The sequence below is a fragment of the Hyperolius riggenbachi genome, chromosome 3 (assembly GCF_040937935.1).
Source record: "Hyperolius riggenbachi isolate aHypRig1 chromosome 3, aHypRig1.pri, whole genome shotgun sequence".
Taxonomy (NCBI): domain Eukaryota; kingdom Metazoa; phylum Chordata; class Amphibia; order Anura; family Hyperoliidae; genus Hyperolius; species Hyperolius riggenbachi.
In genome coordinates, this window is record NC_090648.1 from 44,846,319 (window position 1) to 44,869,148 (window position 22,830).

The 22,830-nt window shown below is 45.3% G+C and overlaps 1 protein-coding gene across 1 annotated transcript in view; it reads left to right on the plus strand.

Annotated features, from left to right (window-relative positions):
- The window catches only part of LOC137562582 (calpain-5-like), a 41,623-nt gene that overhangs the window by 18,075 nt on the left and 718 nt on the right, over positions 1-22,830 (plus strand). Inside the window, exons 4-12 of the mRNA XM_068274069.1 lie at positions 672-886; positions 3,440-3,629; positions 4,842-5,035; positions 6,938-7,015; positions 10,084-10,279; positions 13,825-13,947; positions 15,743-15,939; positions 18,250-18,368; positions 21,705-21,838. Of these exons, the coding sequence (XP_068130170.1) occupies positions 672-886; positions 3,440-3,629; positions 4,842-5,035; positions 6,938-7,015; positions 10,084-10,279; positions 13,825-13,947; positions 15,743-15,939; positions 18,250-18,368; positions 21,705-21,838 (1,446 nt within the window). The remainder of the gene's footprint in view (positions 1-671; positions 887-3,439; positions 3,630-4,841; positions 5,036-6,937; positions 7,016-10,083; positions 10,280-13,824; positions 13,948-15,742; positions 15,940-18,249; positions 18,369-21,704; positions 21,839-22,830) is intronic.

Sequence of the window (22,830 nt, forward strand, 5' to 3'; positions counted from 1 at the left end):
TGCTAGGCACTGTACTTACCCATGTCTATCTCATCATGTCACCTCGGGTATCCTTTAACCCTCTGGGCGATACAATTATATCACCCAGGAGGGGACGCAGCACTTTTTATTTTTTATTTTTTTAAATCATGATAGCCGCAGCGCAGCGGCATCCCCCCCACCCACTCCGATCGCCTTCAGCGATCAGAGTAAGCAGGAGATCCCGTTCAGAACGGGATTTCCTGCTGGGCTTCCCCGGTCGCCCTGGCGACGGGGCGGGATGACGTCACCGACATAGTGACGTCAGAGGGAGTACCGATCCACCCCTCAGCGCTGCCTGGCACTGATTGGCCAGGCTGCGCAAGGGGTCGGGGAGGGGGGGGGGCTGCGCGGCACGGCGGATCGGCGGCGAGCGGCAGGCGATCTGAAGTTACACACAGCTAGCAAAGTGCTAGCTGCGTGTAACAAAAAAAATTATGCAAATCGGCCCACCAGGGCCTGAGAACTCCTCCTGCGTGACATACCCCGAGCTCAGCTTGGGATTATCGCCCAGGAGGTTAAAAGGGAATACATTTGTCAGCCTCTATGTACATCTCACTACAGCATCACTTTCAGTTCAGCAAGGGGGGAGAGGATATCTGTGCCATTGTCTTATTGTAACGCATACCGTGATAATTTCCTGCTTGCCGCAGGTCATACCTTCTCCTCAGGAGCAGGAGTGGCCCAGACCCGGGAGCACTGCCCACCACTGCGGGATCTTCAGGTTTCGATTCTGGCGTTTCGGCCACTGGGTGGAAGTCGTGATTGATGACCGATTGCCGACATCGGGTGGAGAGTTGATCTTTTGCAGACCCGGCCGGAAGAGCGATGTTTTTTGGTGTCCCTTGCTTGAGAAAGCTTATGCGAAGTGAGTAACGGTCCTCTTTGGCTGAACTATATTCAGTCAGAACTAGTCTAAACAAACAATTCAGCCTATGGTCGCCCTAAGTACCTATTAATTGTGTTAAAGTTTAAATCAAACCCTATGTAAACTTGTAGAATCTTTGATGCTATTGGATGACTTTATTGTTCAGTCGTGTCGGACTCTTTGACCCCATTGGACCACAGCACACCTCTATCCTCTACTGCCTCTCTAATCTTGTCCAAGCTCATGTTTGTTGCTTCCACAACACTATCAACCCATCTCATTCTCTGCCGTCCTACTTTTGTCCTTGACAAACAATTTCAGCTTGCTCTTCCAGTAGTTCTCGGATCACATATTGCTGAAGCCTAGCCTGTCAAATTTTGAGCATAACCCTGCTAGCTTGTGAAATAAGAGCAATTGTTGGGTAGTTTGAACACTTCTAGGGCATTGCACTTCTTTGAAATTGGGATGTAAATTGACATTTCCATCCTTGTGGCCATCCTATTGCATTTTCCAAATTTTCTGGCACATTGAGTGCAGCACTTTAACTGCATCATCTTTTATTATTTTAAATAGTTTAACTGGTTATATCCTCAGTGAAGTTGAGATCTTGTTTAAACAGTTCCTCTGTATATTTTTGCCAGTGCCACCATTTCTTTATCTCTTCCACTTCTGTTATGTCCCTCCCTACCATTTTTGTCTGTTTGTCGCGCCCATTTTAGTGTAAAATGTTCCTTTGATATCCCTAAAGGTAGCCATATTTCAGGCGATGATGGGCAGATTAGACTAATGCTACATACACACTTGAGATAAAAGTCTTTGGAAAATGAAAGATCACAGACTAATTATACCCCCTTCCATGTAGTATGAGAGCCAAACTCTACACAGTCTATTCTATGGAGCTGCACTCCCCATCAGACAGAAATCTTTGCAAGATGCTGCACACACAGATGCTGTACACATTCAAAAGATCATTATCTGCAAAAAATCTGTTCCTGCAAAAGATCTGTTCCTGCAAAATGCATTCATAGTCTGAGATCTGCAGATCATCATACACACCTTGTTTAACAGGCAAACATCTGCAGATCAGATCCACCAGGAAGGATTTTCAGATCTGCAGATGATTGCCAGATATGCAAATGAAGTCTGTTAAACAAGGTGTGTATGAGGATCTATCTATTCATAGACTATGAATGCATTTTGCAGGAACAGATCTTTTGCAGATACTGATCTTTTGAATGTGTACCTCATCTTTGTGTTCAGCATCTTGCAAAGATTTTTATCTGATGGGGAGTTCAGCTCAATAGAATAGACTGTGTAGGTATGGCTCTCATATTACATGGAAGGGGGTAAAATTGGTCTGTGATCTTGCCTTTTCCAAAGACTTTTATCTCAAGTGTGTATGCAGCATAAGAGACAAATCTCTCTCTGGTTGAGCCTGAGCAGAGATCTTTTGGCTGCCCATACAGGCTGAAATTGATCAGAAATTGACCTTGCGACGCTGCATCCACCGCCTCGCTGGCCTAACGCTGTCCCCCTGATATCAAATGTGTGTCCCCCAGTGCACTATACTGTACTTTACCTGCCTGTGTCTGTCGCTGGCTCTCGGCTCCATCCTCAGTGCATGCTTGTGCCCCACGTGGTTTTAGAGTAACATGGGCGGGCGCATATGTGACATCACACACATGCCCACGTGTACGCCCGCAACCACGTGGGCGTGTGTATGGAACCCGGAAGCAGCAGCGTACATGGACAGGTGAAGTATAGTGCACTGGAGGGGGGCATAGTTGACATTGGGGGGCAGAACCGGGGTTTTCGTCACTTTCTTAGACCGTCCCAAAATCGCCTACTGTTACCCCCGTGCACCCTATCGACCACGTGAGCCCGACATCTTGCAGCATGTCTGATCTACATGCTCGGCCCAAAATTGATTGCATTGTCCATCAGGCATCCTCTTGGTGGAACCAATTTTGCATCTGGATAATAATTAAGTCGTTAGATGTATGCCCATCTTTTCTTGAAGAGATCTGTTGTTTTCTTCTATTTCCTTGCATTCCTAGCTTGTCATCTCTCACGGAGCAGTCCTTTTCAGCGCAGGAAGATTTGGGCGCAGCCGGTGCCACCATAGACTAGAATAGGAATTACATCTATAGCAGCGCTCAGTGAGTAACGTCGGAGCGGTCAGAAGACGGAGCTGAAGTTGCTTTTAAAACACAAAAATTCGGCTTCCAGCTATTCGGCCTCCAGCAATCGCTGGAAGCCGAATTATATCATTCCCCACCATCCAAGGCGGCCTGGAGGGGGAATAGTAATTATATCGGCCTGGACTTGTGCAGCAGCAGGATCAGCCATATACTGTCTGGCTGTATCCTGCGCCCAAGTCTACCGGCACCAATTTCAAATGTATGCCATCTCAATATTTTCTGGATATCGGCATTGGCTATATTGTTCCTCTCCCCTTGGATGACTAGATGTGGATTAGTGAAATTCATGGAAATTGAAAATTTGTAGAGCGGCTCTTAATGTTATGAATTCTGAACTGGTTTCCATTTCCAGACTGATCGGAAGTTATGAAGCTCTGGATGGTGGAAGCACAGGGGAAGCTCTGATTGATTTTACTGGAGGAGTCTCTGAACCCATCGATATCCTGGAGCAGAATCTCAGCACAGATGAAGAAAAGAAGAAACTGTTCAAAGCTATGGAGAAGGCCCACTCCAGGTCTTCCCTCATCTGCTCCTCTATCAGGGTAAGCTTATCTGCTCATCTGCTGGTCTTCCATCGGGTCTGGTAGACCACAGAAGTAACTGTCCTACTTCTGTTTCTGAATTCTGATCTATTATTGGTTGAAGTGGCACTGCAGTCATTTTGTGCCCTAATTAGTGATAGGCAAACTTGGCATGGTTAGGTTTATGGAGCAAACCTGCAACTTGGACAATGCCAACGTGAATGTACATTTGCAAATGCGCATTCTCCTGCAAACATTTGGCGCAGATTCAGTGAGCAAGAGCACTAGACCTTACTTCTGGTTGGTACTCTCAAACCAGCGGATCAATACTGAAGCTACTTCTCTATGGAGAGGGAAGGCTCTGGACCCCATAGAGCGCCGTTCCCCAACCCTGTCCTCAAGGCCCACCAACAGTGCATGCTTTGTGGAAATCTGCAGAGGTTGTTTATTAGCTCTACTGAGACACTAATTATTCCACCTGTGAATGCTTGTGGTTTCCTACAAAACATATACTGGTGGTGGGCCTTGAGGACAGGGTTGAGGAACTCTGCCATAGAGAGCTTTACGACCCTCGCTCCATGCTGTTGTTCCAGCGCCGGGCCCCGGTGATATTCTTTAACCAGCTTGGTTGAATAAAACTTCGGTCCTCCTGCAGCAGTCTTCAGGAGTTCTCATGTCCCCAAAGTACTTCCGAAGATGAGTGGATCTGTACTATGCACACTCGTGTCAAGGCTCCATGCCCTCGTTCGTGCACTGTTCCTCGGTGAAGTTCTGCACCTTCAGGACACCATGGCAGTGTTCCCTCTTGCACATCCATACTGTGTGCGCGCGAGCCTGGACTCAGGCATGCGTATCTTCAGAAGTACTCCGGGACACAAGTACTTATGAAGACATCCCGAGGATGGCCAAAGACTTATTCGATCATGCTTGTCAAACTTCACCGGGCACCCAGCGCTGGAAAAATGGCACAGAGCAAGGATTAGGAAGGCTCCACGGTATCCAGAGCCTTCCTTCTACATAGGTGAGTATCGAAGTCCACTTTAAGTGGTGCACAAAATGAATTAAACTCTTGCACTGGACAGAAGAAAAACATACAAATGCAACATGTATGTACTTAAGAGTTTAATTCCCCCTCAACTGTGATTAAGCATAAGTTGTAATTTGATTCATTAGCTGTGTCAGCTGACTGAAAGAGTGTGGCGTATTAGTGATTCGTGTATTTCTCTTTCTCAGCCGTCTCCTAATCATTCCATAGAGGAAGTCCTCTCCAGTGGGCTGGTAACCGGCCACGCCTACAGCGTCACTGCCGTCAAAAACATAACCCTTCACTCAGGGCTCTTGTCCCTTTTCCGAACACGTAAACTGCGCCTTGTCCGGCTGCGAAATCCCTGGGGGAGCGGAGAGTGGAATGGGGCCTGGAGCGACGGGTAAGGAAAGGGGGAAGTATAAGTGATCAATGCTTTGGGGGTTATCACCCAAAAAAAAAAAGAGAACATAGTGGATGCTTCTTTTAAATGTATTTTAGCCTTGAGTTATTTATATTTTTATAAGAGACATGCATGACATTTTGCAAATATGAAGTTCATGTTTTTTTTTTTCAAGTTAATCGTAATTTTGTGTTTAATTGAATCTTACAGGTAATTTCTTGTAAAACAAGGTAATTACACAAAATTACAGGTAGCAAAAAATCGTAATTTCCTGTTTTAAATGAAAATTCATCCTGAAAAGTACTTGTAATTATGAAACTTTTAGCAATTACGAAAATGTCAATAGGAAAGCTACAGTAATTACAAAAACGATTGTAATTACAAAAAATGTGTGTATGGTCATAATTATGCCATTTTAATTGCTGAAATTTTGCAGAATTTCGTGAAATTGTAATTGTAATTAACGCCGGGTTCATGCTGCGGCATACACCGTCATCATCCGGGGCATGGAACGTTTAGATATGTCTGTTTCATCGGACATGTCATAATAGCATTGCGGTTACGACATGCATAACTTCCATCAGGTGTCCGAAAAAAACCAGTGCAGGCGGGGGCTTTGCATTCAATCACTGCAACAGACACAAAACACTGGATAAATTGGAACATGCCTGAATGTATTCTATGCTAACATAAGATCCATCGAACTGCCCGATCATCCATTGTGATCTAGTCCATGAAAAAAAAAATGATATAATAAATTGTATGTGTAGTACGGATAATAAATAGAACGTTAGTAGCAAAGGAAAAGAGTCACATATTTTTATTTTCAGTTATTTATTTTTTTTATTTTATTACATTGCATCATACTGTCACAGTTGCAGTTTAGAAACCACACTCTGTATTTTAAGCTATAAAACAAAGCAGAAATACTGACCCTTTGAACTTTCCTGCAGTAAAACTTTATCTCGAGCCATCTCTCACTGTTTCTTTGCTGTTTTTCAGAAAACAGGACTGTATTCAGGCCAGTGGGTGAATAGTTCACAGAAGCTCTTTTGCATAGATAACGAAAGTTTTTTTTTTTTTTACTCTTCCTGTACAGGAAAACCATATGAGACTCTTTTCTTTGCAACTAATGTTCTATTTCTTAACTGTGATACACCTACAATTCAACATCTCTTAAGTTTTTCACTTCAGGTTTTCTTTAACTTACAGTCCAAATGTTTCCCCACTGAAATAAAACTGTAATTCATAGCCCTGCATTCTTAACCCTTTCAATGAGGGAAAAAAAGAAAACCAGAACACAGCCTACATAGGCTTGGAACTCCATATTCTCATGTCTATCTCCTCATGTCACTTCATGTCACTTCATGTACCTTTTTTAAAGTGGAGCTTAACTCAGAACTACCTCTCTACTGTAAAAGATTAGCCACAGCATGATAACCTTTATTGGAAAAAAACAAGTTCTTCATTGCAATGTATGGAAATCCTAAAAAAATAAATAAAACCCAAAACATTTTTTTTTTTTACTTAGTTTTACTTTTGCAGGGAGCATTGATAGTTAAGCCTTTGTTTTATTTTGGAGAGCTGGCCTGCAGTCTATTCACAGCTGCTGATAAGAACTAATTAGACTCTTTGATCTGCCTAAACAAACACAGAGCAGTGACTTTCTTCAGCAACTATATGTGGAATAAAGACTTTTCATTGTGTGCTGTGCTGGAGTCCCAGTCCGCTTTAAGTTACAGTCTGTGTTTTGTAAAATAAATGTAATTGTGGGCAATCCCTCATGAGTACAGTAAAATAACAAGGGGCTTTTTCCTAGAGTTGGAACATTGTGGAGGAGACCAGTAATTAGATTAAAGGTGGAAACTGGGACCCATTTATGACCAATATCTGCTTTTGTAGTTCGGAGGAATGGAAGAAAGTGAGCCAGAGGGAAAGGAAGAAGCTGGGTGTGACAGTGGATGACGATGGAGAATTTTGGTAAATCTTAATAATAGTCTTGCTTAGTTACAGTCTTACATAGTTATATTTATTGAGTACCCAACATTTTATGGTGCCTGAAAGAGAGGTGAAGTTGGAGCACAAGAAATCTCCTTGGCTTTTCATGAAAATGGTGCAAATGCTTTCATACTTAGACTGTCTGTATTATTATTATTATTATTATTATTATTATTATTATTTTTTATTTATATAGCGCCAACATCTTCCGTAGCGCTGTACATAGTACAAACAAATAATGGGGAACAAATATACATAAGAAATACAAGACACTGTACAGTCATGACATTGAATAGAATAAATACAGATACATACATAGTTGATATGTAGTTGGTACATATACATATGTTAAAATGACAGCAGTATGAGAAACACTAGGAGGAGGTCCCTGCCCTTGCGAGCTTACAATCTAGAGGGTAGTGGGGAGGAAACAAAGGGGAAGGAAACACCAGGATTAGTGGGTGAGCCAGTGTGCCTTCAGTGCTGCCTATAGCAAATTATAGGCTTTTCTGAACAGGTGTGTTTTCAGAGTACGTTTGAAGGTTTCCAGACTCGTGGCATGACGAACCGGCTGAGGGAGAGAGTTCCAAAGGAGAGGGACCGCCCGTGAGAAGTCTTGGATGCGAGAGTGAGAGGAGGTGACTAGGCTGGAGGACAAAAGGGTCTCCTGTGAGGAACGGAGGGTCCGAGCGGGGAGGTATCTGGAGATTAAAGAGGAAATGTATGGAGGCGACAGCTTGTGTAGAGCTTTGTATGCAAGTGTGAGAAGTTTAAACTGGATCCTTTGGGCAACTGGTAACCAATGGAGGGATTGGCAGAGAGGGGCTGCCTCAGAGGATCTAGAAGAGAGGTGGATGAGACGGGCCGCAGAGTTTAGTAGGGATTGGAGAGGTGCCAGTCTGCTTTTTGGTAGACCACAGAGTAGGGTGTTGCAGTAGTCAAGACGGGAGATGATTAGGGCATGCACAAGCATTTTAGTTGCTTCTTGTGAAAGGAAGGGACGGATTCTGGAAATGTTTTTGAGATGGAAGTAGCAGGAGGTAGTTAAAGTGTTAATATGTGGTTTAAAGGAGAGCTCAGAGTCCAGAGTTACCCCTAGGCAACGAGCTTTGGGGGTTGATGCTATTGGGGTGTTCTCTACATTGATTGTGACAATGGGAGGTGGAACAGAGAGTGAAGGTGGAAATATCACAATCTCCGTTTTGCTCATATTGAGTTTAAGGAAGCGGGATGACATAAATGTAGATACAGCGGATAGACATTTGGGGACTTTTGATAGTAGTGTGGAGAGGTCTGGGGCAGAACAATAAATTTGGGTGTCATCAGCATAGAGGTGGTATTGAAACCCAAAAGAGCTTATTATCTGTCTGCTGTATGCTACTAAAAGGCCACACGGTGGCACTGTGCATATTGTGGAAGTACATATTCAGTGTTATGTGCTGTTATGTTATTCTTCTCTATAGTAACAGTGTCCTAGTTTCATATTGTGAAATATTGACTCCTTATTCAAGGATTTTTCTTCCTTCCTCATGTAGATACTGCCTGATACCTGTCCTGCAAGCCAGAACTGCCCACCCCAAATTCCACGTTAACTTTCCTGGGCACTCAGAACCTATTATATTTTAGACTCCATTCAGCTGGCCAATGTACAGGGTGGGCCATTTATATGGATACACCTTAATAAAATGAGAATGGTTGGTGATATTAACTTCCTGTTTGTGGCACATTAGTATATGTGAGGGGGAAACTTTTCAAGATGGGTGGTGATCATGGCGGCCATTTTGAAGTCGGCCATTATGAATCCAACTTTTGTTTTTTTCAATAGGAAGAGAGGGACACATCAAACTTATTGGGGATTTCACAAGAAAAACAATGGTGTGCTTAGTTTTAACGTAACTTTATTCTTTCATGAGTTATTTACAAGTTTCTGACCACTTATAAAATGTGTTCAATGTGCTGCCCATTGTATTGGATTGTCAATGCAACCCTCTTCTCCCACTATTCACACACTGATAGCAACACTGCAGGAGAAATCACAGGCTTCCAGTATCCGTAGTTTCAGGTGCTGCACATCTCGTATCTTCACAGCATAGACAATTGCCGTCAGATGACTCCAAAGATAAGTCTAAGGGGGTCAGATCGGTAGACCTTGGGGGCCATTCTACTGGCCCACGACGACTAATCCACTTTCATCTAGGAATGCTCGGACCTGACAGCCATAAAGTGATGCCTAACACAGAACCCTCCTAACCCTGCCTAAACCTGAAAGCTCCTTCTAATGATGCCCAACCCTAAGGCCTCTTTCACATTACATAACTTGTGCACAAACCAATTTTGTGCACATGTTCTGACCTGCAGCGTGATGTCAGGAAGTTGCAGTGTGACGCTGATTAGCAGCTGTAGTTCTGATTCACCCAATGGGGAATCTCCGGCGCTGGACGTTACGAAGCACAACGTAATGTTCTGGAGCGCTTTGTCTAATGTGAAAGTTAACATGAAAGTCAAACGTTCATGTTACCTTTCAAAACACATTGTAGGAGCGATCCGTCAAAACACTCGGATCAGCTCGTAGTGTGAAACAGCCCTGAGACCTCTGCCGACAATCTTCGGGAGTCCCAGCACTGGATCCTCTCTACTGCGGAGGACAGGGGAAGCCTCTGTAGGACCCAGAGACTTCCACCTCCTAAAGTAAGTATCCCCCAAAAGCACTTTTTTTCTTTACAAGTTCACTTTAAATGGTGTAAACAATTCACAGATTGGTTTACCTCATCCCTTGAGTTTGCCCTTTTATAATAAGGCAATGCTTTTGTCCAAGACGTGTTTTACAGGCAGGGCAGTTTCTGGCCATTTTGATGCCCTACGCAAGGCATCTTTTGCCTCCCCCAATCTTGTGAATTGGAAGATCACAGCCTACATTAGTTTTACAGACACTGATTACAAATTCGTAGGTCATGTATAGAAATTATGTTGTTCCTCCAAGTCTCCTATACAGATTACCAGGTGAGTTACACTGCTTCCAGGGTAATGTCCGATTTTACTCTTGCTCCTAGGATGAGCTGGGACGACTTCTGCACTCACTTCACTGATGTCACTCTGTGTCGCCGGGTGAACACTCACCTCCTGAGCACTCACAAGACCTGGAAGGAAGCATCTGTCTATTCCGCCTGGAAGCAGCATCAAGATCCACTGAAGGACAGAAGTGGTGGTTGTCCCAACAACAAGGCTACTTACCTACAAAATCCACAGGTAAAGCACAAAAATGAAAAAGTTGTCAGGGTGACATTTCTTTTGAAAAGTGGCTGCATTCTTAAAACTACAAGATGTTACTTTCTAACTTATACTTAAAGATGAAAAATAATGGTGTACCACAAGGCTCAGTTCTGAGTCCATTTCTCCCTTATACAATTATTGCTTATACAAATTGCTTCTTTGCAAGTTTAGAATCAAAACTTTCCTCTCATTGTTTGTAGAAGACACAACATATTGTACAGTAATCAGGGCCGGCGCTACCATTAAGGCAAGGGGGGCAATTGCCCCTGGGCCCCCAAGCCCAGGGCCCCCCCCAAGCCTGTCCCATCTTCGGGTAGTTGAAAATGTAACTTATCCAGCTGGCTGCCAGGTACCGCAGCTGTTGGGGAATCAGGAAGAAAGGAAGGGAGAAGGAGAAAGGAACCCCCCTCCCAGTGCCCCCCCTTGTCTGCCCGTATGCAGAGTAATGTGAACAGAAGCGACAGTAAAACTCACATGACACGCCGTTGGGAACTTCTGCAAGTGTGGGGGGCACACCTGGCTATCTATTCTGGGGGTGGGGTGCTATCTAATCCTAGGGGACACATATGACTATACTGGGGGGAGGGGATAACCAATCCTTGGGAGCACATCTGGCTATCTATACTGTGGTGGGCAACATAACCCTGGGGGCATATCTGGCTATCTATACTGGGGAGAAACTGCCTATAGCCGCGTATTGATGGAAGGTGCTCCGGAGGGCCCCCAAGTTACTTTTGCCCGCAGTCCCCACTGGATCTAGAACTGGCCCTGACAGTAATACAATCCATTATAGATCTCCTGCTTGCAAGCTTTTCTAGATAGGATAAAGGATTGGGCAATAGGCACGGGACAGAAATAGTTGAAAACTACATTTGACAAAAACATGGACTTCAAAGTCTATTCGGTCAGATTTCTACCAGATACTGTAAGTGACAGCAACATAGGAGAAAAGTAATTTATGGCTCGTTTTACTCTGGAAGGAATACTCTTCTTATTTGTATATGTTTACATGTGTTTTAAATTTTACAGTTTTTCCCAATAGTGGTCCTTTAAGTGCGTACGTTAAAAAAGGGCGTCGGGAAAAAAGGGCGCAGGGTTTTAAACGATAAGCATGAATAACGCTTAAAAAAAATTGTGCTATATTTCGTTAAAGAATGTTTTATAAAGTTTTATAAATCATTAAACAATGTGTATGAAATCGGCAATTGTAAAAACGTTAATCTTCGGTGTTTAAAAAGTGAAATGTATAATAACGTTTTATAAAAGATTAATAAGAATTTTACTAAAGCTATACCTAACCCTACTCTCACACAGAACCCTCCCTGTACCTATCCCTAACCCCTAGACCCCCCTGGTGGTGCCTAAACCTAAGAACCCCCTGGTGGTGCCTAACCCTAGGACCCCCCCCCCCAGGTGGTGCCTAACCCTAAGACCCCCCAGGTAATGCCTAACCCTAAGACCCCCCTGGTGGTGCCTAAACCTAAGACCCCCCTGGTGGTGCCTAAATCTAAGACCCCCCTGTGATAAGCATTAATAACGTTTGAAAAAAATATTGTGCTGTTTTTCGTTTAAAAATAATGTTTAAAAAATTATAAATCATTAAATAATGTGTAATCATGAGAAGCAGTTATAAAACAGTAAAAGTCTCCGGGCGCCGCTTGTAAACGTTATTTTTCTCCGGCGCCCTTTTTTCCTGTTGCCTCAGGTGCCCGAATTTACTGTTTCCCCTTTAAGTACCTTGCTGAACAGGAACAGACGTCTCCATTTTGACTTCTGGTTTGACCTGTAAAAAGGAGGGAAAACAATTCAGTTTAAAAAAAAAAATAACAATGAGTTTTTCATAATGCATAGGTAATAGCCATTTATTTATCAGAGTCCTCCACCATTTTGTCATCCCATCATGGTGTCTATAGTATACTGGTCTGGTGACATGTTTGGCAGCTGAAAGTGCTGATTAGCCAGGAATTCTGGCCAATCCATGCTTCGAATTCCCAAGTGCATAGCTAGTCTTTAAGGCTGAAAGTCCGGTCACTTGGAAAGTGGCCTTGTAGTTGGCAGAGAGATATTTGTTGCTCTTTGCCTTGCCACCATGATGCTACTGATTAACATATAGGTCCAGTGCGCACCAAAAACGATAGCAGATCCTCAAAACGCTAGCGGTTTTTGGAGCAGATTTCAGAGCTATTCTAGGCATGTATAGAGAGGTTTTCTTAACATGCCTAGTGTTTTTTTGGAGCGTTTTTGTGTAGCAGATTACAAATATTTTTACGCCTGGAAAACCACTCTGATGTAACGTTTTCCAGAGCGGTTTGAGCTTTTCCTATACTTTACATTGAGGCAGAAACACTTCTGCAATCCGCAAACGTGCAGCAGGAGGCACGTTTGCGGTTTGCTAAAAACCTCAAACCGCCGGTGTGCACCATCCCATTGAGAAACATTAGCCAAGCGTTTTCACAGGCGGATGCGATTGGCGGATCGCTGCTAAAACCGCTCGGTGTGCACCAGGCCTGAGGGCTCTTCTCCACTATGAAATGCAATCGCGTTTCAATTTCCACTATGCGATTGTGATTGAGCTACTATACTCATTCTAGTACAGCTCAATCGCATACAAAACGCGTCAGGATGACGATTGCGCTTTGACCAAAATTGCATTGCAATCGGATCGCACTAATGGAAATTCCTGCTGCAGTTTCCATTAGTTTAATGTACCTTGCGATTTGCGATTAGAATCAAATCGCAGGGTAGTGGAAAAAGGCCCTAAGTATTATTTATGTAGGGATGGTATTTTTTCAAGTCAAGGAGTTTAAAGAGGACCTGTAACCCAGGATTGAGCTCCATCCCAATCAGTAGCTGATACCCCCTTTCCCACGAGAAATCTTCACCTTTTCTTGAATAGATCCTCAGTGATGTTTGTGTGGCTGACATTACGGCGGAACCCTTCCCACAGTGTGATGTCAGGGCCATGGCCATGACCGTTTCCCATCTGTGAACTTGTGGGAGAAAATGGCTGTTTCCAACTGTACTGAAAATAATGTAATGCACAAAATTGCTTATTTTTTTACAATATTACTTTATAATTTTTTTATTTTTTTTTTAGTCAGCGTTTGGCCATTGTAAAATCTTTCCTCTCCCTGATTTACATTCTAAAATGTATCACTGGTGGTGACATCATTAATCCTATCAGGTGCAGCCTTTACTGAGAGTTCCATAGCCAGTACAAAAATATCTGTGTCTCCCAGAATGCTCGGGAAAATGGGGGGTGGGACAGAATTGCATATAGCTAAACAGCTTAGGCTAAGCATCATTAGAAGGGTGGGGCTACATACTGATATACAGATACAGGAATATAGGAAGTGTTTCTGAAGATGAAACCAGAAAAATGTAAAAGAGGATTTCCTGAATAATTTACTGCATTCTACTATACGTTATGCCATTACAGTGCCTCTTTAACCGAATGATTCAAGCTGTACATTGCTTCTCGATGTAATGTAATTGCAAACTATACAATCTTACCTTTGCAGTTCTGCTTCGATGTGTCCCTGGACCACGACTCGGTTCTGATCTCTCTGGAGCAGGAGGACCACCGAACCCAACGCAGCACCGGAGGAGGCGAGAACCTGCCCATCGGCTTCTTTGTGTTTAAGGTGAAGATGAAGGCCATTTCTGATCACGTTCTGTAACTGAATGGTGGTGGGGTCATGGAAGTCCTCACTCAGTGCAGTGGCTAGAACTTGTCAAACAAAAAGGGAGCCAATCGAGAGCCCCTGATAGTGTAGCAGGCCTGGTTAGACAATCTCCAATGTTGCAAGAGGTGAAATAGTACTCACAAAGGTGGGTTACCACCAAGGTAACCACTGTGTAGGCAGGTGGGGAGATTAGAACCGACCCCACTGGGGTTAAGATGTTGCTCTCTGTAGATGTTGAAAAAACAACAGAGGTGAGGGGGGTGGGGGTGGACTAGTACTCATTAAGCAGCTGGATACAAAGGCACCCGAACAGGATAACCTATACTAAAGACGGTTTACAAATTGGAGGTAGTGGTGAACAAAATAGACTCAGTAAGTCAAGATTCAGCATAAATCAGACTTTAATCAAAAAATCTCCAAACAGGCAATGCGTTTCGCAGGCTTTCACCTGCTTCTTCAGGCAATAAAAGGAGCAACTTTGTTGAACTCAAAGCCAGAAATAGCGCCTCTTAAAGTGGATCCGAGGTGAACTTTTACTCATTGCATAATTGTGATCCTTTACTATTGTTTATAGGGCATTCCTCAAGCCAAATACTTTTTTGTTTTTGTTTTAATACTCGAATTCCCTATAAACTAAATAAACCACGCCCACAGGTTTTCAGAGAGCCTTGGCAGTAGCATGGGCTCATGGGAGCTCAGTCTGGGCAGGAGGAGGTGTTACTAGCCATTGATTTCAGAGGCAGAGGGGAGGAGGGAGGAGGGGGGATTAGGTTTTTTCACAGGCTGAGTGCTGAAGATACAGATAAGCCTGCCTCTGTGTAATGTTTACAAACAACATGGCTGCTGTCATTGTATCACAGGAAGAAATAATCATATTCTATTAAAGCTGTTTGCAGCTAGATTTGCTGTGTAAACGATCTAAACTTTAGATAAGATATATACACAAGTTACTTGTTATAGTTAGTTTTTAATCTCGGATCTGCTTTAAGTTGCTCCTTTTATTGCCTGAAGAAGCTGGTGAAAGCCTGCGAAACGCGTGTTTGGAGATTGTTTTGATAAAATTCTGACTAATGCTGAAGCTTGCCTTTCTGAGTCTGTTTGGGGAGGTGAGTTCACCACTACCTCCAATTTGTAAACTGTTTTTAGTATATTTCATCCTATTTTGGCCCCTCTGTATCCAGGGTGGCTATAAGACTGCATAGTAAGTACCCTGCTGCATTTATAGCTCTTATTTTTCACGTTTATTTATAGAGCTGCTAAGCTATTACGCGGTACTGTACAATAAAGTAAGTCGCAGACAGCAGTTACATAAATTTACATACAAATTACCATAACATTTGCATTTGGAAATAACATCTCATTGACCTTTCCTACTTAATGGCTGTAGAACAAATGCAAAAGTGTGTACTAGGATTAAGATAGTCACCAGCTACATACTGTAAGCTACAAATCCCTCCTCCTCATGCAGACACATGGCTTTGACTGCAATGCAGGAATGTTGGAATATGTAGTCTATCTGTTGTTCTTCCTAAATTGGGAGTTGCCAATAATTGACCCACCTACCAGCTGAGTCCAGGGAGGAGAAACTGCAAGCTGTACTGTAGTTGCAAGCATATTAGACCAACTTTTTATATATCACTTTGCTTCTATGTACTGTTTATATTCCCTTGCTGATTTTTGGGTTGAGTTGGGCATTAAACGTGCAATACTGATGTAGCCACTCATTGTATTTCTCCTTCTTACTCTGTTTAAGGTGGAGATGAATCGCAAATACCGTCTGCATTGCACTGCTAGTAAAGTCTCCTCCTCTACCTACATTAACTCTCGTAGCGTCCTGCTGCACACTGATCTACAGAAAGGACGCTACGTCATCCTACCCACCACCTTCCAACCTGGGCAGGCTGGTGCGTTCCTCCTCAGAGTGTATACTGACAAGGCCTGCAAACTCAGGTATTACGCCACAAGATTAAAGGGTGGGGTTTGTGTATGTGTTAAGGTGGGCATAGACTGGTCGATCCAGAGGCCGATTAGCCACCGGATCGACTCCAGCCGCGTCCCCGCTCGTCTGCGTGTGCGCACGGATCGATTCCCGCTCCTCCCCACCGGCGGTCCTTATCAGCCGCTCGATTCCCTGCCATTGTCCGCCGGCGGGAATCGAGCGGGCGCGGGTCGAGCGGCTTGATCGGGCCAGCTGAATATTATCAGCTGGCCGGATCAGCTGGTCGATACACGGGTACAGAAACCTAGCATGTATCCCCAGCATTAGGAATGTGGGTGGACTTGGGGATGGAATTGGCCTAGGAGGGAAGTTTGTCAAGTTATTTGGTTGGTTGTCCTTCCATACCCCTGTTCGATGTCTTGCTAAGGCCCCCAGAGGAGCAGTTCACTGTATTGCCTGATTTCAGAGCTGCTAACAGGTGCTCCCCTTAGCCACTGTTACTATGGCCTGGGGCCCACTGACAACACTTTTGTGGCCGGCAAATGGAAAAGCGAAGCAGCAGTGGATCCGTATGGGGGTTGCATGCAACATTTTGGTTGCGTTCCTGGAGCAATCCCATTCGATGGCTGCTGAGCCAATTTGTCATCACTACTCAATCCATGTCATTCGTTGTTCGTTTCGGACAATGACAGTCTAGCACAGGCATGGGCAAACTCGGCCCTCCAACTGTTAAGGAACTACAAGTCCCACAATGCATTTGCTTTGATGAGTCATGACTGTGGCTGTCAGACTCCTGCAATGCATTGTGGAACTTGTAGTTCCTTAACAGCTAGAGGGCCACGTTTGCCCATGCCTGGTCCTAGCATGTACGGAGTTCACTTCAGTGCGCATTGTTGACAGTTGTTGTTTCATGGGCAGCATAGTGGCTAAGTGGTTAGCACAGCTGCCTAACTCCTTTTTTCTCTGCGTTTTTTGTGAGTTTCCTCCCATATCTCAAAAATCTACTGGTAGGTTAATGTTCTTTGTTAGTTTACTCTGTATGTAGAATATGGAGTGGGAATTATTTATATAGCGTCGACATCTTCTGCAGCGCTGTACAGAGTATACCGGTATATTGTCTTCTCACTAACTGTCCCTCAGAGGGGCTCACAATCTAATCCCGACCATAGTCCTATGTCTATGTATGTATTGTATCATGTAGTGTATTTATTGTAGTCTAGGGGCAATTTTTTTGGGGGGGAAGCCAATTAACTTATCTGTATGTTTATGGGATGTGGAAGGAAACCAGAGCCCCGGAGGAAACCCACACAGAGGCGGGTAGAACATACAAACTCCTTGCACATAGGGTTGTGGCTGGAATTCAGACCGGGGACACATTGCTGCAAGGCTGGGTGGGAACAGAATGGTCTCCTGTGCAAAAATGACATAGGTCCCTCTCCCCATCTTTTTTCCTAAGTGTCGTTGTGCCAACCCCCTATGCCCTTTTGTAATGAAGGAGCAGCATAGCAATAGGAGATGCAGAGGTAGCAACCACACCAGGACCCCTGAACCCCACTAGGTGCACTCCTTTGACTGCTTTATTCCCTTTTTTTTTTTTTGGTTGTGCTGGTATTGATCACCTCTATTTGTGGTTTGATTAGCTGTAACCATTAATAGACTGATACTCCACTGCATACACCTCTCTGACACTTCAGCTGTTCCCTCCCCTGCTTACCCCTCTCTGACGCTGCAGCTGTCCCTCCCCTGCTTACACCTCTCTGACACTGCGGTTGTCCCTCCCCTGCTTAACCTTCTCTGACACTGCAGCTGTTCCCTCCTTTGCAGCTGTCCCTCCCCTGCTTACTCCTCTCTGACACTGCAGCTGTCCCCTCCCCTGCTTACTCCTCTCTGACACTGCAGCTGTCCCCTCCCCTGCTTACACCTCTCTGACACTGCGGTTGTCCCTCCCCTGCTTAACCTTCTCTGACACTGCAGCTGTCCCCTCCCCTGCTTACACCTCTCTGACACTGCGGTTGTCCCTCCCCTGCTTAACCTTCTCTGACACTGCAGCTGTTCCCTCCTTTGCAGCTGTCCCTCCCCTGCTTACTCCTCTCTGACACTGCATCTGTTCTTAGCAGGCTTTGGTGGTCTATATCAATTGTTATGTATAGAGTGCTTGAGGTGGCCCAATGTAAATATCACATCGGGGGCCCTGAGCTCCTAGGCTACACTACTATAATGAAGTCTTGATTTTCCCAGCAATGGCCCTGGTGTAGCTCCCTCCTCAGGCCCCTTGCAGTGTACCTGGGATTCTACCTATGCAACATGCTTCTATTTCACAGAGAACTAAGGAAGGACGCCCCGCAGCCCTCCTGCATGGCTTTTCTCCGATCTGCAAAGCTGGTCACCTCTATCACTGTGCATTCAGCATCCGGGCTGTGTGTGCCAGGGAACAGTAATGGTATGTAGACATTTGTAGCTGTATACTTGAAGCAGTTTACAAAGCCAAATAGTACTGACGTGTACAAGGGTCATCCAGAAAGTAATGCACATTTGCTTTTATCTGCCACGCAAGTTATTCTTTCTGTGTAATTCGCATCTGTCAGGTTAAGCTCTTCTCTCCCTGCAACGCCAGTAACTAATTGTTCAGTAGCATTAACATGAAGCCCTCTCCCCCAATTCCTCCAGCCCAGACAGGGGCGTAACTAGAAATCACTGGGCTCCCCTTGAAACTTTGGATGCCCCCCCCCCCCCCGCTTTCTGCACAGGTAAACTGAGAACCAATGTTATTCACTTGGCTAGTGCACATTTGAATGTGTTTTCCCCTTGCAGATAGAAACTGACAGCAGTGAAGTACTGGGAGCATTTTCTCAATTACATTAGCTTCAGTGATAAAACGTGCATGTTTTCACACAGACTCACATGGTGTGCAGAAAACGCACACAGGAAACTGACAGACGAGTGTGCTCCCAGCCTCAGCTTATTACACTCACTCTGTCCACCTCTGATGGAGCAGAACTGGCTCTGCAGCATCACTACAGGCAGGGACGGATTTGTACTCTTTACCGCCCAAGGACACTGTCACGAGCTGTCCCCTCTTCAGTATAGGTAGCGAGATCACCCCTCCCCACCTTCCCTTCAGTATAGGTAGCCAGATGACCCCCCCCCCCACTCCCCCTCCAGTATAGGTAGCCAGATGACCCCTCCCCACCTTCCCTTCAGTATAGGTAGCCAGATGACCCCCCCCCACTCCCCCTCCAGTATAGGTAGCCAGATGACTCCTCCCCACCTTCCCTTCAGTATAGGTAGCCAGATAGTGAGATGACCCCTCCCCACCTTCCCTCCAGTATAGGTAGCCAGATGACCCCTCCCCCCACACTCCCCCTCCAGTATAGGTAGCCAGATGACTCCTCCCCACCTTCCCTTCAGTATAGGTAGCCAGATAGTGAGATGACCCCTCCCCACCTTCCCTCCAGTATAGGTAGCCAGATGACCCCTCCCCCCACACTCCCCCTCCAGTATAGGTAGCCAGATGACTCCTCCCCACCTTCCCTTCAGTATAGGTAGCCAGATAGTGAGATGACCCCTCCCCACCTTCCCTCCAGTATAGGTAGCCAGATGACCCCTCCCCCCACACTCCCCCTCCAGTATAGGTAGCCAGATGACCCCCCCCCCCCCACTCCCTCTCCAGTATAGGTAGCCAGATGACTCCCTTAATCTCTCCATTTTACCACTCCCCCCTTTCTGTATAGGTAGCCAGCTCGCCTCCACACTGCAGCTGCCGTCAGTGTCACTCACATCTCTGTTCATCTCCAGCACAGAAGCTTCCTCTTCTACGTTTCCATCAGCCGCTGCTGTGCATCTGTCCCTCCAATCGGCGTCTCTCACATTTGACCCACCGGCATGTTACAAGCGAGTCAGAGTGGAAGAGGAAGCTTCTACACTGGAGACGAGCAGAGATGTGAGTGACTGGCAGCTGCTATTCCACTTCCTCCACTTGCTACTTTACAATGCTGCCCAAGTCTGTAGCTGCCCGCCACAATGCCAATGTGCACAAAGAGCAGGGCGGCCACTGTACAAGGGGGCTGGCAGCAGAGTACCGCAGTCAAGCGCTTGCCTGATCTCCCTGCACAGCAGCATTTGAAAGCTAGCAAATGCTGCACCAGTTTAGCCTGCTGCTTTGGTGCCTTTGCTCCTGTGGGGCCCTAGGCCATGGCCTAGGCGGCCTTGGCCTAAATCCGGCCCTGACTACAGGACACAGCACTTGGGGAGGGGTAGGGAGGTTGGGGACTGAGCGCTGTACACAAGAGCCTGCTGCACACTGAATAGGGGCTGTCTACAAATCTTTGTCTGCAAAACTTTGTATGATTCATTATCAGTGGCTGAACAGATGCAGTCATTAGAACAATTAAGCAGAGAGCAGAAAGTTGTTTTTCTCTCCGTGCCTTTAGTGGTCAGTCTCTCAGGACAGTCAAAAGAAACTCCTCCCCCCCCCCACGGGCCCCCTGCGACTTCTGGGCCCCCCTGTGGCTGCATCCCTTGTAGGGTCTATTGTTACTCCCCTAAGCCCAGAGGTGAGGAGGAATGTGACTCTGCTACAACAAAGAGATTGAAAACCTACTAAAAATGATATGACAGAAGAGGTAACTGGGTGGAGAAATGAACAGAAGATACAGTGTGTCTAAAATAAATACAATGTTTCCTTAAAAAGGCACTGTAGTGACATAGTAGAATGCAGTAAAATATTCCGTATACACACTTGTATGTTAATTATCCTGATTTCCACACCAGAAACACCTCCTATAGCTTTATATTGCTATGTAGCTCCACCCTCCCAGTAATGCTTGGCCTAGGCTGTTTAGCTATGCAGAATTCTCCTCCCAGCATTCTGGGAGACTAGGTATTATTTTCACTGGCTTCAGAATTCTCAAAAGCAAACATTCCCTAGAGATCACCTGACAGGACTAAAGATGTCACCACCTGTGATAAATTTCAGAATGTAAATCAGAGAGAGGAAAGATTTTACAATGTGCAAACACTGACCAAATCTCACTAATCTCACTAATATTATAAATGCGAAAGTTTGGATGTTTATTACGCAATCACACAACAATGGCTGATCGGATTTGAATGAAATTTAGCACACACATAGTACATTACCTGGAATAACCTATAGGATACTTTTTATCCCCATAACCAAAAAGGGGGCGGAGACAAATACAAATTTCACTGGGAAAATGTAAACAGCAGCCATTCTTACACTATTAATTGTAGGGTTCTCAAACTTTGCACAGTTGGTCACTGGGTGACTGGGATTCATATTCAGAAAAGTGGGTGGAGCCTACAAAAGCCAATCAAAATTCACCTATTGATTTTCAAGGGGAATATTTAATTGCTGCCATTCTTGCACTGTTAATGGCACAAGCCTTAAACCTGGTACAGTTGGGGGTGGAGCCACAAACAGACAATCAGATTTGTTTCATTTCAAAGCAAATTATTGATGCCAAAGACCACAAAGCTCACAAACTTGGTCATTGAGTAATTGTGTGTTGGGGTTAGAAAAAGTGAGCGGAGCCAACACCAGCCAAATACATACCCAGGCAACGCTGAGCTGTCGGCTAGTAATCTATAAATGAATATTGTAAACAATAGGCAATTTTATTTATTATGTTGTTTTCACGACAGGTCCTCTTTTTAGTTTTTTAACTTAGAAGGGCTGTTAGTTTCGGGATGACCCTCGTTTAATGTCTATGCTCTGCCAGTACTGGGAAAGTGACCCTGGCTTTGTGTCTGGCAGATTTCTCCACCTATGTGACCGTTCACTGTGAAGGCAACAAGGTGATGTCTCAGACAGTGAAGGGCCGCAATCCAGAGTTTGACTTCAAAGCCATCTTCTACCGGCGGCAAGAGAGGAAACCCATCACCGTGCAGGTAGGGCCCCCTCCTCTGTATAATACTACAAGGTGTAACTGAAAGCCCTGCTGCATGCGAGAATAAAGGGATGAGGACAGATGGCTGGGGCGCCAGTGTTTTTGAATTTATCCTTATAAAAAAAAAAAAAAACATTACTATAACTATTACTATAACTCATTAACCACTTGTGTCAATGTGGGCCATCAGATTTCCTTCCCTGGGGCATCTTCCAACCCCCAGTAGTCTATCAGGTCCCTCTCTGCAGTTCCGATTCCCTTCAGGGTGCCAATGTCCCTTCCGCAAGATTCAGCTACTGCACATGAATGCCCCTGTCCGCCAGGGCCGGTACTAGTAACAATGGGGCTAAATTTCCCTCCTGGACCCCTGAGGCGGCTGTGGATCATCCCTCCCAATCGCCTCCCAACTTAACTGTATATCTTGGGGCCCCTGCAGTGTCTCTGGCAGTGTAGGGTCTCCCCTTCCCGCCAGCACAGGTGAGATGCTACTCCGCCAAAGACTCTGCAGAGGCACTGGGGAGCCACAGTTGAGACACCTTGGGGGCCTCTACATGCTCTGTGGCCCTGGGGGGATTGCCCCCTTTGCCTCTATGGTAGCGCTGGACCTGCCGTCTGCCCGTCTCAGTAATTGTGTTCCCATAGTGTTCTGTGCATGCACAGTTTTAAAGTCTTTGTGAACTGCGCAAGCACTGAATTCTCCCGACCATGTGCGCACAATCAAGGAGGCGCGTGGACAGGCAAGTGCATGCGCAGAAGCCTCCAACACTTTCAGAGTTGCCAGCAAAAAGCCCTGGAGGGGCTCGGAACTACAGCGAAAGACCAGATAGACTGCAGGGGTCCTGAAGAAGCCCCAGGTAAGTAAATCTAAACTTCCCTCCCCGTCTCGGTATTCCTTTAAGGCAGGGGTCTCAAACTCAATTTACCTGGGGGCCGCAGGAGGCAAAGTCAGGATGAGGCTGGGCCGCATAAGGAATTTCACAATCGCGGCTCATC